This window comes from Ixodes scapularis, unplaced genomic scaffold (genome assembly GCF_016920785.2).
Source record: "Ixodes scapularis isolate PalLabHiFi unplaced genomic scaffold, ASM1692078v2 PGA_scaffold4__175_contigs__length_147842914, whole genome shotgun sequence".
NCBI classification, from domain to species: domain Eukaryota; kingdom Metazoa; phylum Arthropoda; class Arachnida; order Ixodida; family Ixodidae; genus Ixodes; species Ixodes scapularis.
This window is the reverse complement of record NW_024609879.1, coordinates 134,623,471-134,639,555: the sequence shown is the minus strand read 5'-3', so window position 1 is coordinate 134,639,555 and position 16,085 is coordinate 134,623,471. Positions and strand designations below refer to the sequence as shown.

The 16,085-nt window shown below is 42.1% G+C and overlaps 1 protein-coding gene across 1 annotated transcript in view; it reads left to right on the top strand.

Annotated features, from left to right (window-relative positions):
• The window catches only part of LOC115311452 (snake venom metalloproteinase-disintegrin-like mocarhagin), a 34,545-nt gene extending 19,251 nt beyond the window's left edge, over positions 1 to 15,294 (top strand). Inside the window, exons 9-14 of the mRNA XM_040218965.1 lie at positions 1,924 to 1,976; positions 3,692 to 3,800; positions 11,751 to 11,918; positions 12,482 to 12,626; positions 12,707 to 12,838; positions 15,217 to 15,294. Coding sequence (XP_040074899.1) covers positions 1,924 to 1,976; positions 3,692 to 3,800; positions 11,751 to 11,918; positions 12,482 to 12,626; positions 12,707 to 12,838; positions 15,217 to 15,294 — 685 coding nt within the window. The remainder of the gene's footprint in view (positions 1 to 1,923; positions 1,977 to 3,691; positions 3,801 to 11,750; positions 11,919 to 12,481; positions 12,627 to 12,706; positions 12,839 to 15,216) is intronic.
• Positions 15,295 to 16,085: the final 791 nt, after the last annotated feature.

Here is a 16,085-nt window from a genome sequence, read left to right as displayed (position 1 = left end):
AAAGCACTGTCTTCTCAAAAGTAGGCCTGTTTACAATTCTTATATATGCAATGCGTCGCTCGAATTTTCACTTGTTATTTTAACCCGCATTATCTAACGGGTTAAAAATAACATGTATATTGCAGGTTAACAAATCTTAAATTTATGATGACACTCCATTCTAATAGAAAAGATCGAAAATAGTTTTGAGAAATATTTCCAATCCTGTCGTTTATATATTGACTTCAAAGTTATTAAAAAACAAAGTGCGTTTTAGATTGAACCAAATATTCATTTTATAGTTACTGACAAATAAATATTAACACTAAAAGTAGAAATGGCAAAATTACTTTCCCATTGTAATTAAATCACACAACAAACTACTTTCCTGAAACCTGCAAAAATGTACTTAAATTAGATTAGAAATTAGAGCAGGCTAATGTAATGTCATTACGCTGCAATTATTTTCTTAATGTAAACCAGTTTGCTTGACATTACTTTTCAATACATTGATGCAGCAATTCCTGCTCGTTTTATTTACAGTATATATACTAGAATTCATACCTTTCTGTTTGCCCCACAAAACCCTCATGCGCCTCACAGTTAATTATACTGAAGAGTCATTCCGCTTGCGCACACGACTTAAGTGTTAAACATGGTGAATGGCCTCCTCTTTAAATGCGACTCAAATACAGCTGGTTCATCTGTTTCATTGTTCATCCAACGGTGTAGATCCTTAGTGAAAGGGGAATGGGATTCCGTCTTTCCGATTTCGGGAAAGTTATAGTCCGTGTCAATAACTAAACTTAACTCATTGGAGCTGGTTGTAACAAGGAGTCGTCATATAAAACGTTTCCCTTTGGACTCGCACGCAGTCAAATCCTTTTCCCCCAAGGACGCCAGTTGAGGCATTTCCGGGCATTCCTCTCGAGAATCGTTCCCAAACACCCGAAGAGTCAAAGTTATTGCGCGTTGTCACACAAGGGGGCTGTCTGTTTGCTGGGCTGAAACGTCTCCAGTTGAAGAAATAGATGCCGCGAGCTTTCAAAATGTGTACTTTCCCAACAAACGGGTGGTGATATTTGCTCGTTTACTTATTGCTGAATAAAGACCCCAAGAAAAATAAGAGATGCGTAGCCCGAGCGGACCCTGTTTAGCTTGCTTCCCGTCTTGTCCGACTACAGGAAACCTCTTTACTTGCATAGGCCAAGGGTACGCACGAAGCATTTTGGGGCCTCGACAAGGCATTTGGGATTAACTATTTATATAAAGACGTCTATCTTTTGCCGCGTAACCACTCTGTTATTGATACCCGCGCGCAAAGAAGGGGTAAGGTGATGAATTTAAAGTGGATAATTGCTTCCAGTGAGCTCGTAGCTCCTACCGCTCTGTCAGTTTAAGGGGGAAGGAAGTATAGTGCCGGTCGCAATCACTTGGCGCCGTGGATCTGTCTTGTCTGGTGTTCGTGAACCGTGGTCTTCCAGCAATGCCTTCACATAGAAGCTTTTCTCGTTGTTCGCATTTCAAGCCCGCCTTTGTGCGTCTGTCTAGTTTCTCGTACGAGGCTTTGCGCGAGGACAGACGCTGTTCATTTGCTCTGATGTCTCCGGACATTTCAGCATCCAACATATTTTTTTCTTTTATTTCCCTACATCTTGCAAACGAAGTGACACAAATGGGACGAAAGTAATTTTAGAAGTAATGAGCAATGTTCTTGAAATTACAAACTTAAATAATTAAATAGATTAATAAATTACCAGCATGGGAAATTGATTCATTGTATAACTCATTACCACAAAAGTGATCAAATTATAGTAAATTTTATTGAATTAATGTAATTACCACCATCTCTGCGTATATGCTTGTTTTTGTTTCCTACATCACTTCGGAAGTGAGATATTTTGCGAGCGAATTATCGATCTTTATATTTCATACGCTTTTCAGATGCGACCTTGCTCAGATGGATGATAAAGGAGAACTCTTCCTGGGAGTAACGGGTGAGTAACATTTGCTGCGATCGAACTCACCTGATTATAGCTGTTTCCTAGTTTAATTGTAATCTTAGAGAACACTTTCTTTTTGTACGAAGAGTGTTTGGATGTCATCTCCATCAAGTGTGACTGCTGCTGTCTTCATTGATGCGCTAGCAAAATACAAGTTTCACCGGGTTTTAATCGTTTTTATATTTTGCTGAGTAGGCCCAAATATTGATAAAAGAGATAATTAAACAAATACAAACTAACATAAAACATTTTCACGCGATCTGTTTTATTGTATGCCCAATGCACACAATAATAATTTAAAAAACGCAGCACCAGGCTTAGTTGTAGCAGCTTAATAACTACACTCACATGAGGACAATTTGCACTTGTATATGAAACACCGTTTTAATCAAAACTTATTTTTATAAAAAAAAATGCAAGTAGCATATTACTTTACAAAACGGGAGATTAACCTGATCTGATAAATTATAGAATAGTTTTTGCTTTCAAATTTTAATAACACCCTCGGGGTTTTCGAGATTCACTAATGGGGTAACTTGTTGCCACCACACCAACTTGATTTTCATAAAACAAATGGAGGGAACCAGCGAATTACTTCAGAGAAAAAATGTATTGTTACATATTTTGACGTCAAAGTCACTGCTGTAGCTGTCTTTGTGCTTTTGTTTTAGGATTTTGACTTAGCAATTGTCAACATTTTGCTTTAAAAAACTTTACTGTGGTGTTCGTGGACCGGTTTCATTGCATTTAAAGTCATGTTTCTGTAAGCGCAAACAAGTTGTCCAGATGAACAATGTTCAAATGCACAACTGTGATTTGTGGTGCGCGATAGAGCAGCATTTTAAGGTCACTACTCCTTACCTTTGTTCATAATGATGTAGAGATTCCCTCTGCAGCTAATGTTTTTGTATGGTATACGGATGATAATAAAGTGACTGACGGATGATAATAAAGTGACTGGATGGTAATAAAGTGACGTTTCTTTACGCTCCAGACGCGCCCACGTACTATTCGTTTTCCCCCGACCTTAACCAATGACGGCGCACGCTTTGCTGCTTCGTCATCGCGCGTTCCTTGCGTGTTCTCTATTTTGCCCATTGAATGGCGTGCCCCTTATTGTGTTGCGATGCGACAAGAACGAATTTTAGAACACTCGCTTCCGGTATACTCGAGGACAACTTTATGTGGCTCTTCAGGACTGGGGCTCTAATCTGGACACTTGGCGAAAAAGTCGGCGAGCAATCTGGCGGCTGTGATTGGTCGGCGCCGCACTTGACCTTAGCACCGGCCAATCATAGCCGTCAGATTTCTCGCCGTCTTTCTCGCCAAGTGTCCAGATTAGGGCCTCTGGAGAGCGCTGGGGCACAGCTTTGGCTGGACTTCAGGTCGCTCGAGCCCCCGTAGCTTTGACTGCATCGCCACAGAAAGTTGTCCATGAACACAGTAATGGTAACTATCCCGACTTTCTTGACTAGTAACAACCACATTTACTGCCTGTGGTGTGTTTGAGGCGCCAAACAGCTAGTGGAAAAGGTAGTAACGCCCAGAGAGAGGTAGTAACTGCTGCAGTTACTTTCAACTCCCCACATTAAAAAAAGTAAATTCGCAAAGCTAGGCATGTTGCAAAGGGCATAAAGTGATAACTTACATTAAAGTGATAATGTCCTAGTTTCCCGACTATAAAAGAAAGGTATTTCTCGAATATGCAGGTTTCGCCTACGTTGGAGGAGCTTGCAGCGCTGATAAAGTGGGCATCGTGGAAGACATGAATAAAATGTTCGACGGTGTGCATTCATTTGCACATGAAGTTGGACACCTGTAAGTAATGGCACACTAGAGTACTTGTTGTTCTGAGGGCGTATTGTCACATGTGAATATGTACTCTGTGAAACGAATAAAACCGTTGGCAGGGCTTAGCAATACTTAGTAGTATTATGCCCAGCCGATTTAAAAACAAAAATGAAAATTGTGTCATATACTAAATATATGTCTATTTTTTTAAATATATACACAATGACTGCTAGAAATCTAGAAGGTTCAACCGAGTTATCTATAGTTTTAAACTGGTAACATAATAAAAAGGCTGCTAGCGCCGGTTGTTTTTACTATGGCTTTAGGCATACGTGCAAAAAGTAAAACTTAAAAATGAGCACGTAAACAAACAAAAAATATCGATGTAGAAAGCTGAGCTAGTTGGCGGAAGTTAAACATGGTGTACATTTTGAAGAAGTCTGAGGAAACCTAAGCACTTCTTATGAGTTGTGGGTGCGAAAGCATGCCACCCGCGACGTATTGCGTCCGCCTCACGGTGTCGAAGAGCCTCCTCCTCTTGCCGCCTGAGACGCTTCGAATCGCGATCCGCTTGCGCCTCACGCTCTCGAAAGGCTTTGTTCTGTCTCCTAGCTCGTTGAGCCACTGCTCATTCCTCCCGCCGTGTCTTCGGGGACTTGACAGCAATGCCTGCCTCCTCGTTCGTTGTGCTGCGTTATTCCGCTCCCTCAGTTCGTCTGCGGTATACTTGCGTGGACGGGCAGGTTTCGCTGCCGCCGAGGTTGCGGCCGCCGACGATGTAGATGCTGAAGGCGCCGCCATGTTTGTCGGCGTCAAGAGGAGTAAAAGGTTCCGAGCGCGCGCCACCATGTTCCTTTTACCGGCGCGTTACCGGCGCGGGGCCCGCAGCGCCATGGGGTGGCGTTCCTTGAAACTATGGCGCGGGATAACCAATGGGAGCCTCGTTCCTTGAAACTATGAAGCGCGCTGGCCAATAAAATCCTATCCATCTAATCGCTTCTACACATGACAGGCTTCGCTCCATTGGGCCAACGGAATTTAGGTGCCGTTTGGCGCGCGGCTTTAAAACTTGATGACTGTGGTTTACTCCATGGGACAGTTAATGCCTTCGCATTAAAAATATTAAATACAACGTCATTGCAAAAAAATAATGGAATAAAGAAGGAACACCGCAAACACCTCACGCGTGTTTTTTTTTTTTTTTTTTTTTTTTTTTTTTTTGTCTATAGTCAAACGCGGTTCAGACACACTTGACAGAGTATAGTAAGTTTGTTCGACCTAGGTTGTTTGGGGATCGTACTGCCCGCGTGGAACGCTTCAAATGCATTCCTCGAGTGCAGTTGTACCACGTTTTTTGTCGGATTGTCACATCATTCTCGTGGAACATATACAAATTATAAACATATGCTGCACCATGCTTACGTGTTCAAGCACGCTGTCAGCTGGATGTTCAACATGGAGCGCACGCCAAAAAAAAAAAAAAATCAATCACGAGCGCTTACTTCTGTGAAACACGTGCAACCAAAATTTTAGACAAGTGTTGGAGCGTCTAGTATTACCAGCTTATACAGGGTGTTTCTTTTTTAAGCTTAACAGGTTTTTTTATGAAAAGCCGCGAAAGCTACGCTAATGCAGTTTCTGTAGCTGAGTTACAAGGCCAGGGGGACATATAATATGGGGCTAATCGTGACGATAAGTCGCTTAACTAAAAAGGTTAATTAACGTTTTAATTATTAAATAAATTGTTTTAAATTTAAACTTGCCAAACATCACCAAAAACACTAAATTAGTCAATATAAGAAATATTTGGAGCACATAGGAAGCACGGTGGAACTCTGAAGTTACTACTCGTGCGGCGCGAGCAAAACAACAGGCGCTGTAACGCGCCCACGCCGTTCTTTAGAGCACAGCTCTAATGGCCTGACCACACTAGCGGGAACAGTGCCGCCAATCGGCGCCGCTGGGCGGCACTGCCGTCCGGCGTCCCAACGTGAGGAGGCTACGTTGGCCTCGGTTTTGCAGCCGTCACGTGACAGCACTGGCTCTCACGATCGCGTCTCCCGTCGGATTTCCCGCTCTTTCGTCGTCTGCTCTTCGTTAGATTCTTACGCTTCGGCTCTCATCTTTCGCATATATCAGCATTGAACCCGCACTCGCTGCATACATGGTAGGTGTCCATGACGACCAGTTGATCAGCGTGAACGTGATTATCCTAGCCTGCTCGTCGTTGTTGCGACGTCGCCGCGCTCTTCGCTCCTCGTTCACCTTGCGGCCCATGGAATAAGCTTTGTTCGATGCGGAGCGTACCTCTTGTACGCCTTGCCGCCCCGCAACCTTTTTCAATATATGGGTCATCCCGTGAACATAGGGAGCAGCCATCACGTCGGGCGAAGCTTTAAAACACAAGTCTCGGCACTACATGAAGCTGGATATCTGAATACGCTCCTGGTAGCGATATATGAAAAGCTCTGCACAGCCATGAAGCAGAGTTTTGAGATCAATGATGGAGACAAAAAAAAAAGACTAGAAGGCCTATGGTGGTTGTGCCCTATGTTCACGGGATGACCCATATATTGAGAAAGGTTGCAGGGCGGCAAGGTTGACAAGTGGTATGCTCCGCACCGAACGAAGCTTATTCCATGTACCGTAAGATGAACCCGGAGCGAAGAATCAACAACGTAAAAGAAGTTAAACCACGCCCCGTGCGAGAAAGATGTTGTGTTCTGTTAACTTGCGGCGGAGTGTATATTTGGCAAAAATGGCAATGCAATAATGATCGCACGATACAGCACCTTCATCTGTAAAACACCTGTCATCAGGTGGGCATTTGCCTACCCATTGTCGTGCTTGCCAATGTTTCGCAAGGTTCTACGACGCGAACATCCTAGCACGAAACAAGACACAACTTGCACGTGAAATCCTTGAAGCGCTTACCATTGAAGACAAAGGCGACAATTTTGTTAGCGCACGTTTCCTCGCGCTCCAAGAAAAAATTTAAAAAATACCTTCCTTCGGGGAGTAAATCCCGGGGCAAATCAAGAAGAAAGAAAATATTAAAGAGGAACCGCTTTACACATTGGCGGTTCATAAATGAGAAAAAAAGATTAAAAAAAAAAAAACATCAACAACCGAGTTGTTAGTTTTGAGGCGTAGATGCTTTCTTTCTTCGTCGTGTGTATGTCTAGTTTCTTTTTCCGTAGTGTGTTGGTTATTTTCGTTCCGCTGGCCAGTTCTCTAAGTGTTCTTCACATCTTTGTAATATTTAAGAGGTTCTTTTTCAAGTTTTTCCCATGCGGAATCCATAAAATTTAATCATCCATTGTCCGAATTTTCTGTTTGAGAGTTATTCGCAATGAAGTTAATTGCGCGTGGCGCAAGCCAGTGGGAAGATTCATTTGGAGCAACGAAGATAGATATCGTTGGCTCCATTCAGCTACAGTGGCCTCCACTCTAAAAAATGTTTCAACTTGGACGTGTAAATAAATTACACGTTCTTTACGCATAGATTATTTTATGCATGCAATATATAAAACATTTGATCATATATCTGAGTGTGGAATACATTAATGCGTATAGATAATGCCATGTGACGTGACGTGACACCATTCAAACGTTTTCGCTGAAACAATATAACGTGACACATAAAATACATCCACTAAATTTAACAAAAAAAATTTATTCGAAATTTAGTGGAGAAGCCTTGCCGCTGAAGTCCGTGAATAAATTTATTGAGTGTGGCATTGTGATGCCACGGGACGTGATATCATAATGTCCCGGGACGCCATGACATCAGGTGACGCTTTAACGTTACACGACGCCATGCTTAGCGTGCTGTGTGATTGTATCTACTCTGTGTGCAGTAGTCTGTGCAGCACATTCGTTGTCGCCCGAGTCCATTTGCACTGTAGAAGAAGGCAAAGAAAATCAATCAATCAATCAATCAATTAATCCTTTATTTCACATCAGAAACTGATGTAGGCTGCAGCGGCAAAAAGTCAAGCGATTGACTTGACAAGGCCTCTGCAGCCTTACAATTGGCACACGGCGACACACTACACATCAGGTAATATTATTCAGTTTTCAACTTTTAACATTAACAACTCCGGCCGAAACTCAAAATGAAATAAATTACTGGTATTGCTGTAGTGGCACAAAATACGACCCCAGCCAAAATATTACGTCCGTGGGACGCCGCATTCTCAACTAATGCCGATAATAAAAACGCAACCCGCCGCCAGCCGCTGCACCTTAGCGGGCGGCCAGTGGGTTGCCGATCGCTAAAGCAACATTGGGCCGTGACGTCAGTATCTTTCTCTTTTTTTACTCCGGTCCGGGCATTGCGCGGAGTGCGCTCCTTTGAGCCACTATCACCGCTACTTCGGCTTGTGGTTGGCGTGTTTAGCCGTTGCTTTTATCTGTAGCCGCCCATGTAGCTCTGGTATAGCCTTTTGTTTATTTGCCTTCTGAGGACTCCAAGACTCTTTTTAGCGAGCAACTCGGTGCGCCCAAGACTGCCCAGCTGTTCCTCGAAAGATGCCGAGTGCAACTTGTATAGCACTGTGGGCTGCTGAAACAACCCACCGCACAACACGGAGGTGCTTTTTCACAAGTTTCCAACGCACCGGAAATTGGAGAAGGTGTGGGTGAACGCTGTTCCACGAGTGGACTTTGGACTTCGGCTTTCACGCGCCCGAGGAAAAAAGAAAAAAAAAAAAACGTGTACAGCCCAGCACACGTGTGTTCGGGCGCCGCGGCCCGCGCCGGAGAGCCTCAAAGCTTCGTGTCTGGGACTGACCCGCAGCGCGAAAGCGAGAGGGACCCCAGTACTGTACGTCACTGGCAGCGCGGCGTAGAGCAACGCCGCTCCATCCACGGAGCCCCGATGACGATGTAGGCCTAGCGACGGGTACGGAAGACCGCACACACGACGACAGCCGCCGAGTGAGGCACCGAACGAGTTCACTCGTTTTCCAGTCGCTAGCTTTTGGGTATACAAGCGACGTGTACGGCATAGCGCACGCACTGCGGCGGCCACCGAGTACGGCACCGTACGAGTTCACGGGTTTTCCAGTCGCTAGCTTTTGGGTATACGCACTAATGCTTGCTACATACGCTGGATAACTACCACGTATGCAGAATTTTTAAAAAAATCAGCTTACCTCCTATCTTTAGACGGCTAGCGCAACAGAGGTAGGTGCCGCTCGGCCTGCGAACTCGTTAAACGAGAACGACCTTGACGTCACGTTCACATAGCGGGTGATTTCCAGTGTTGCCGGGGCCTCGAGCGGCTAGTTTCGGTTTCGTTGACCGCGCCCCAAACAAAACTTTGAGGCGTCGATATCTTCAAAACTACGCACAGTAACGAGAAAAAAATTACGCCTTGCAATTCAGGGACGCTGATTGCACTAAAAACAGTCATAATCCCAAAATCGAAAGTTTGGACCGGAGTTGCCCTTTAAGCAAAAACAAGAGCAAGAAGAAGAGCATTAGTTAATCGCACTATCAAAGATAGCAAATAGATATATATATATATAAGCCACATGACGACATATTTAGGCGCATAATATATTTAGGCACCACGTAGCCATGATTTTGTTTCGGGGGGGGGGGGGGGGGGGGGAGGAGGAGGCCCACCCATTACAAAATGTTGTATGAGAGGGAGGGGGGAGGGGGGCCCCAGCAAAATGGAAGATTTCACGAAGGGGGGGGGGGGTGCCCGGGCCCCATGGGACCCCCCCCCCCCCCCCCCCAGGCTAGGTGCCTGATGACAGAACTAAGAAAAATAATCGTACTAGCTCAAGGATAACTGAAACAAACAGAACACACGACCCCACAATGCAAGCGAAATTTTAATGCAGGAAAAAAGTTCTAATTGTACTAAAATTGTGTTTCTCGATATTTCTCAAATTATGCTTCTGAAGTTTATTTAGAACAAAGGGAAGATGATACCTTAGCATTTGGAACCCGTAATCTGTACGATTTGTTGGTATTTTCCAATGCTCCCCTCACGGACATCCTATACCCAGATATTTAGTGTTAGGCTTGAAATATGTCCAAGGAAAGGCTCGTTAGAACGGAGGGCTGATCTATATCGCGTTAGTAGAGTATGCTCATATAGGTTAGGAACAGTTATTAGACGTAGTTCTTTAAATAATGGAGGTGTACGTGTATCGAAAGGTACATTGAGCAATTTACGAACAGCCTTTTTTTTCAAGACTGTGTAATTCGTTAGCATTTGACAGAGACTAAATTACAGTAGTTCAGATGGGGTTAAAAAAGGGGGAGTTGTTTAATTTATATCTAACTGTTATGCTTTCTTGTTTTATTATAACAATTTTAAATATTATAGTAAACAAACTGTTATTAAATGTCAATATATATATATATATATATATATATATATATATATATCTGCATACCAGCACATAACGACAACTGTCAAAAAGTGAAGCCTAACTTTGGCATTAGTTTGGCGATTTTGGCCCAAAAATGCCAAAGCTCTGCCGAACTACAAGGTAGTAAGCCTAACTCTGGCACATCTGTGGCGATTTTGGCCCGAATGTGCCAGGTGATAGCCGAACTATCAAAAAGTGAAGCCTAACTTTGGCATTAGTTTGGCGATTTTGGCCCAAAAATGCCAAAGATCTGCCGAACTAACGGGCAGTAACCCTAAATTTGGCATTTGTTAGGCGATTTAGGCCCGAAGATGCCAGATAATAACCGAACTACCCGGGAGCGAAGCCTAAGTTTGGCACTTGTTTGGCGAATTAGGGCTAAGATACCCAGACTGTTGCCAAGGGAGGTCAGGTTTGGCACTACTTTGGCTTCTTCGGGCTTTTTAATGCCCTAAACTGCCAGACGCAAGCCAAGTTTTGGCCCAGAACATGGTGCTGCCTGGGTATGGAGGTTAGAAGTTGCAATTTCAAACGTGCCCAAAAAGGTAAGCTGCTGATATGGATTTCAGCAAAGGAGGCATCAGGATGTGCCACCGCTCGGGAAATTGCACAAACCCAAACACGTCTTCGCGCGTTCTAAAACAAAAAAAAAATCGTAGAAGACGTATTATGCAGTTGGCAAGGATGCAAGCGCCGCAGCTCGAGCCAGCAGGATTCTGCCTTGTGTGCTTGAAATAGCTACATTGTTCTTTGGTGGAGGATTTCTAAGCGGAATTCAAGACATTCTGAACAAGGACAAGCCCATCATTGCAGACGTCGTTATTATAAATAATTCAAATAATTCGAAGTTTGAAAGACTTATTTTCGAGCCCTTCTTAGTCTGTTCGTCTCCTAACTCTATCAATTCCGGCGTTTCAGTAAAATAGTTACTGTCATGTCCAGTGCTGTAAGACTTCTAGATTCATCCGAGTATTAATTTAAAACAGGAAAGGCATATGAGCAAACATAAATATAATAAAATAATTACAGTTAAAGTTACCTGTCTTTTTATCATTATACGCGAGGTTGTTATCGACATCGGAACACTCTTGTTTTCGTGTTATGCATAATTCTGCTGTCTCTCACCGTAGTTCGTTGATTACGATGTAACTGATTATGCTGAGGCCTCAACGGGTCTTACTTTTATCTAATAAAAACCAGAAGCGCAAGTATGACAATCTGTATAATCAGTTTTTGAGCAAAGATTGACCATCCGATACATCGCTTTTGGGCCCACTGTAGCTTATCTTTCTCGTCCCAAAGTTCGTACAAAGAAGCTTCTACCTTCCTCTTTCTAAATGCCCTCTGTTTTTTGGAGTTTTCTACCTGGAAATGCCTGAACCTATAGTCTCCGACAGGCGACACCATTTCTTTTTTGAGAGTCGTGGATTGTATAAGCCAGCAATTCAACTTTATAAGGTTTGTGACATTTTTTAGTCAATCAAAGCTTTATTACATTGGCTTAACGGATGTCAGGTGACTACAAATATATTCGCCTCCTCAATAAGACATAAATTGAATTATTTTCCTCTGATTGTTTTAGACTTGGAATGGTTCACGACGAAGAAGATCCTCCTGAAGAACTGCCGGGGAGCCCTGGTGGTAAAGGATGCTATGCATCGGCGGGAAACATTATGTCTCCATCACAAACTTTAACAAGTAATCACAAATTCTCCGTATGTAGTGCCGAACAGATTCGAGTATTCGTAAAGTAAGTACTCATTCCACTCAGCACGCCATACGTTTGCTATAACACGACCGCTATGCACACACAATTTAATTTTTATGAGTCACCAAGAGGGTGAGAGGTTAGAACAGCTGCAAATTTTGCTTAAGGTACAAAACCCTCGCCAGGCTATCAAAAGTTTAGGTTTTGCAATTTCCGGGAAAAAAAAGGTCATCCTTGCGTGCTGCATGTCATAACTAATTCAGTTCGTTCACAATTACGTATGCAATTTCCAAAGCTCTGGGAGCTTGGCCTTTAGAAGAGTGATGCAGTCCCATTTAGCAAAAATAAGTACTGCACAAATAGGTTAATTGAAGCTCTTTAGACTGAAATTTGAAGGAAAATGCTTCAGGTCTGGAGAATGTTCTTGCGTCCACTGAAGCTACTGCTGAGCAAAATTACGCGTTTGGGAGCAACTAAGTTTTGAGAAACCTCGATGTACAGCGAATAAGGTACACCAGTTCATTAAATTAAGATATTTCTTTGGTTCCTCATTCTTAACGTTTATTAAGTTATTACCTCCAATTATTACTTTTCTCATTACGTAGCAGTCAAAAGCGGAAATGTCTTAAAAATCAGCGTCCAAGGCACACCTCTAATCTTCATGTAACTAAGATAACGACGGAGCAGGTTTCACCACAAGATTTCTGTGAAAGAAAGCACCCAGAACTTTCAAACGTTCGCTATCAAAAGGTAAATATATCGCATGATATAGCGTAAAGGTGCTAGTGAAACAATTCCCGGCATATGAACGGGCATGCAATTTTTTGCAGGAAATGTCTGAGGGTGGCTCGACATTCAGCATCAAGAAATGCCAGATTGTATGCCTAGATGAGTCAACGAATAATTTCGAAGTTCATGATGCTCCAGATAGTACTCCTTGTGATGACAATAGAGATATAAAGGTAATTTTTTTGGTAAACACATTTTACAGCGGTTGTAATCACAAAAATCCCTCACTGTATACTAGTCCTCATTCACATGAAAAACCATTCGTTCATTAATTTTCCTTTAAGCAGTTCAACCAATGAGTTAGGCAACCGGAATCCCGCCCCAATGGCCATGCACTCTGTGCAAAAGAATGGCTTCTCTCTCTGTCACCCAGAATAACTGCCCTTTCAGTCGCTTTTTATTTTTTTAAATGATGAGAGGAACTGATTGCAATTATCAACCATACAAACGCGATGCATATAAACTCCGCACTTCTGAGAGTGTATGCTCCCTTCTGCATTTATTGAAATTTTAATATAAAAATCGCAACACGTATTGTCAATTTAACAATAAAAACAAGGAGGCTGAAATTGTACATGTACTGATATTGTTTTGTTCGCAATGTAACAGAAAACGGAGGCGGCGGAAGTACATTTGTCAGAAATGCAGGATTATTAGGCCGCGTGTCAAATATTTGAAGCCTTTGTGTGAGATTCAATCTAAATTACTGGGCGGACCCGATGGTGCGCTGGCCGCTCTAAACGACCATATAAAATCGGTATCTTAAACTTATCATCCTACAATTTTCTACGGAGGTTCAAGTGGGTGGTGCGTTTCGGCATCAAAATTTTAAATAATGAACTTACCTGTAAAAAGTAAAAATAATAAGGTATTATGTCTACCTGCTGTGTCAGCCGGCACACGACGTACAGTCTCCAACAATATGAAAGACCCATTCGGCGATGCAGGTTGAAGCAGCTGCGCAGGGTTCCCTTTGGCTAGACCCATGTTGCTTGAGGTAAAAAAATTAATAAACGTCTGGTGGATGCTTACCCTAACCACAAAACGCACAACGCCAACGTGCGCTTAATAGCGCTGCATATACTGCCTCAATTATAGGTATTTCTTGCTCTTGGATACTGTACTTGTGATTTAAGCCGCCCACATTAGTGAGGCTTCAAACTGGGGAGAACATACAACACAGTGAGAAAGACTGACAAATTCTTAGTTCAGACTTTGTTTTCCCTCTTTTTTTTCTGTATTTTCCACTTGGTTTTATTTTTCTTTTAACCCAGTTTGAGTTTTTTTTTGTTTTTTTTTTATCATAATGAAAGAACATATGAGAGGACAGTGCTTCCTCAGATTCTTTTTTAAGATTTTTTCTCGCAAAAGCAATTTGCCTCGCCAAAAGAAAACAATCCTTTCGAATCAACATCGGCGTTCGCCTTTTCAGTTTTAGTTGAAAGTGCGTTATCTAGTCATTTGGATTAATAAAACGCATGGAATGAGCAGAAATGCGACAAAAAGACAGTATGTTGACTTTTGCGTATAGACTAGTGTACTTTGTTTAAAAACAAAAAAATAAGACGGGTTTACTATTTACCTTGAGCGCTTGAAACCGCTGGTATCGGTCATCGCCGTCGTATGGATCTCCTTTAACAATCTTTCTCGCGCGACTGACTTCTTCCCCCTCAAGCTCTAGTAGTTTGGTGCCGCGTGCGTCCGATAGTATTATATTAGCCTATGCCAAATTACAATCCGAAAAGCGGGCTATTTCGGCTATACGGACGCCGTTTGTGAACTCACCCTTTTGCTGGATGTTGTGCCAACAAAGCCTGTGTCATGTGCAGGCGGATAACGTAGGGTAGTCAAATACGTTCCTATTTTTCTTTGTTTCTCGGTTGGCTAAGTTCATTCCTTGCCATAAATAGCAGTGAGATACGTTAAGAAACTGATTTGCGGTTTCTTCAAAGGGTCCACCCGTCAAAGGGACAACTGCACAGCGTGGGCCCTTTGGCGGGCTGACTGAAGTAATAACTGAAATAAAAGGGCTCAAGTTGCTAGCTTCTCATTGATGACATATTTCCTTACAAAACATGTTGTAATAAACATTTCTGGCATCATTTAATTGTTGACCGAACTATTTACAGATTATCCGCGTAAAAAGGCTCACATTTTATTTAACTTTACCTAAACTCTTCCAGAGAAGCATCAGATATTAATAAATATGTTGCCCGCTTACAGGTTATTATTCCATTTTTATGTAAAGATACAAATAAATAAGACGAAGTAAAGACGACTCTTCGTGGTCTTGTTTCGTTCCAAAAAAATGGCCTTCAAGAACTGACTTACTTCAGTCCGCATTGCACATACTCTTTGTAATAGTTTAACTCACCTTTCAATGATAACGGTATACTCACTGTTCAGTAGAGTTATACTGCTTGACATTTTCGTATGTGACTACTGCTGGTTCTTGGATTTTGCAAGTAACATGCTATTTTCACCAACTGCTTTTCAGTATATAAACGTAGCATCTCTTGGTCGCATCATTAATTTGTATAATTTTTTTCAGATGTGCTTGAACAAACAGTGCACAATTCCAAAGAACATTACTACTTTCCCTAAGAAAACCTACTATACGAGCTCATAATTTGATGGCAGCGATCACTACATAAAAATATGCCACATGATCATACCTCACCCAAACATAAACATTCGCCTGTTTTCGTTCCTCACAATAAACGCTGGTCGAACTCGCTATTTATTGGCGAAAAACCAGAGATTAGAGCCCTTTCATGCTCAGTTGTCCCCTCCCAAGCTATACTAGAGTAAAAATTTGTGCATGAATTTGTAGTGCCATATTTTCAATGTCTATAAACATAAAAAAAATTGTATATAACATCTAAAATTGTAAATGCAAGTGAAGGGATGATATGACATAGGAAATTAAATGCAGTGATCTTCAATGTGCATTGGTACACAAGTTAAGAACCTGGGATATTAATACAATTCTGAAAAATGGATTATGGTGCATGTATCATGTTTGGTTTAGCGTGCCATAATTAAGTATTTCCTGAGAGAGCGTAACTTGAGGAAAGTATTAACATGAACAATAAAATAGGAGCGTGGGAATACTGGTTAAAATCGAATAGCGCGGTTTAATCGCTAGCTTCAACGCTGTTCAGAAAACCAGTTCTCGTAGCTTTTCATTGCATTGTGAAGGTTATGAATGATATGCAGCGCAATTTGATTCAAACCAGTATTACTACACCTAATGCAGTGAAAAGGAACATATAAAATAATCACGATTATAGATATTTAATGCTTAATAAACTAAGCGTCTTTGCTGCTAAACGTGTAATTATTTTAGTTATTACCCATATGCGTTCTTGTTATTGGCAAAACATTATGTTTCGGGCACACGTTACACATTCGTTATCA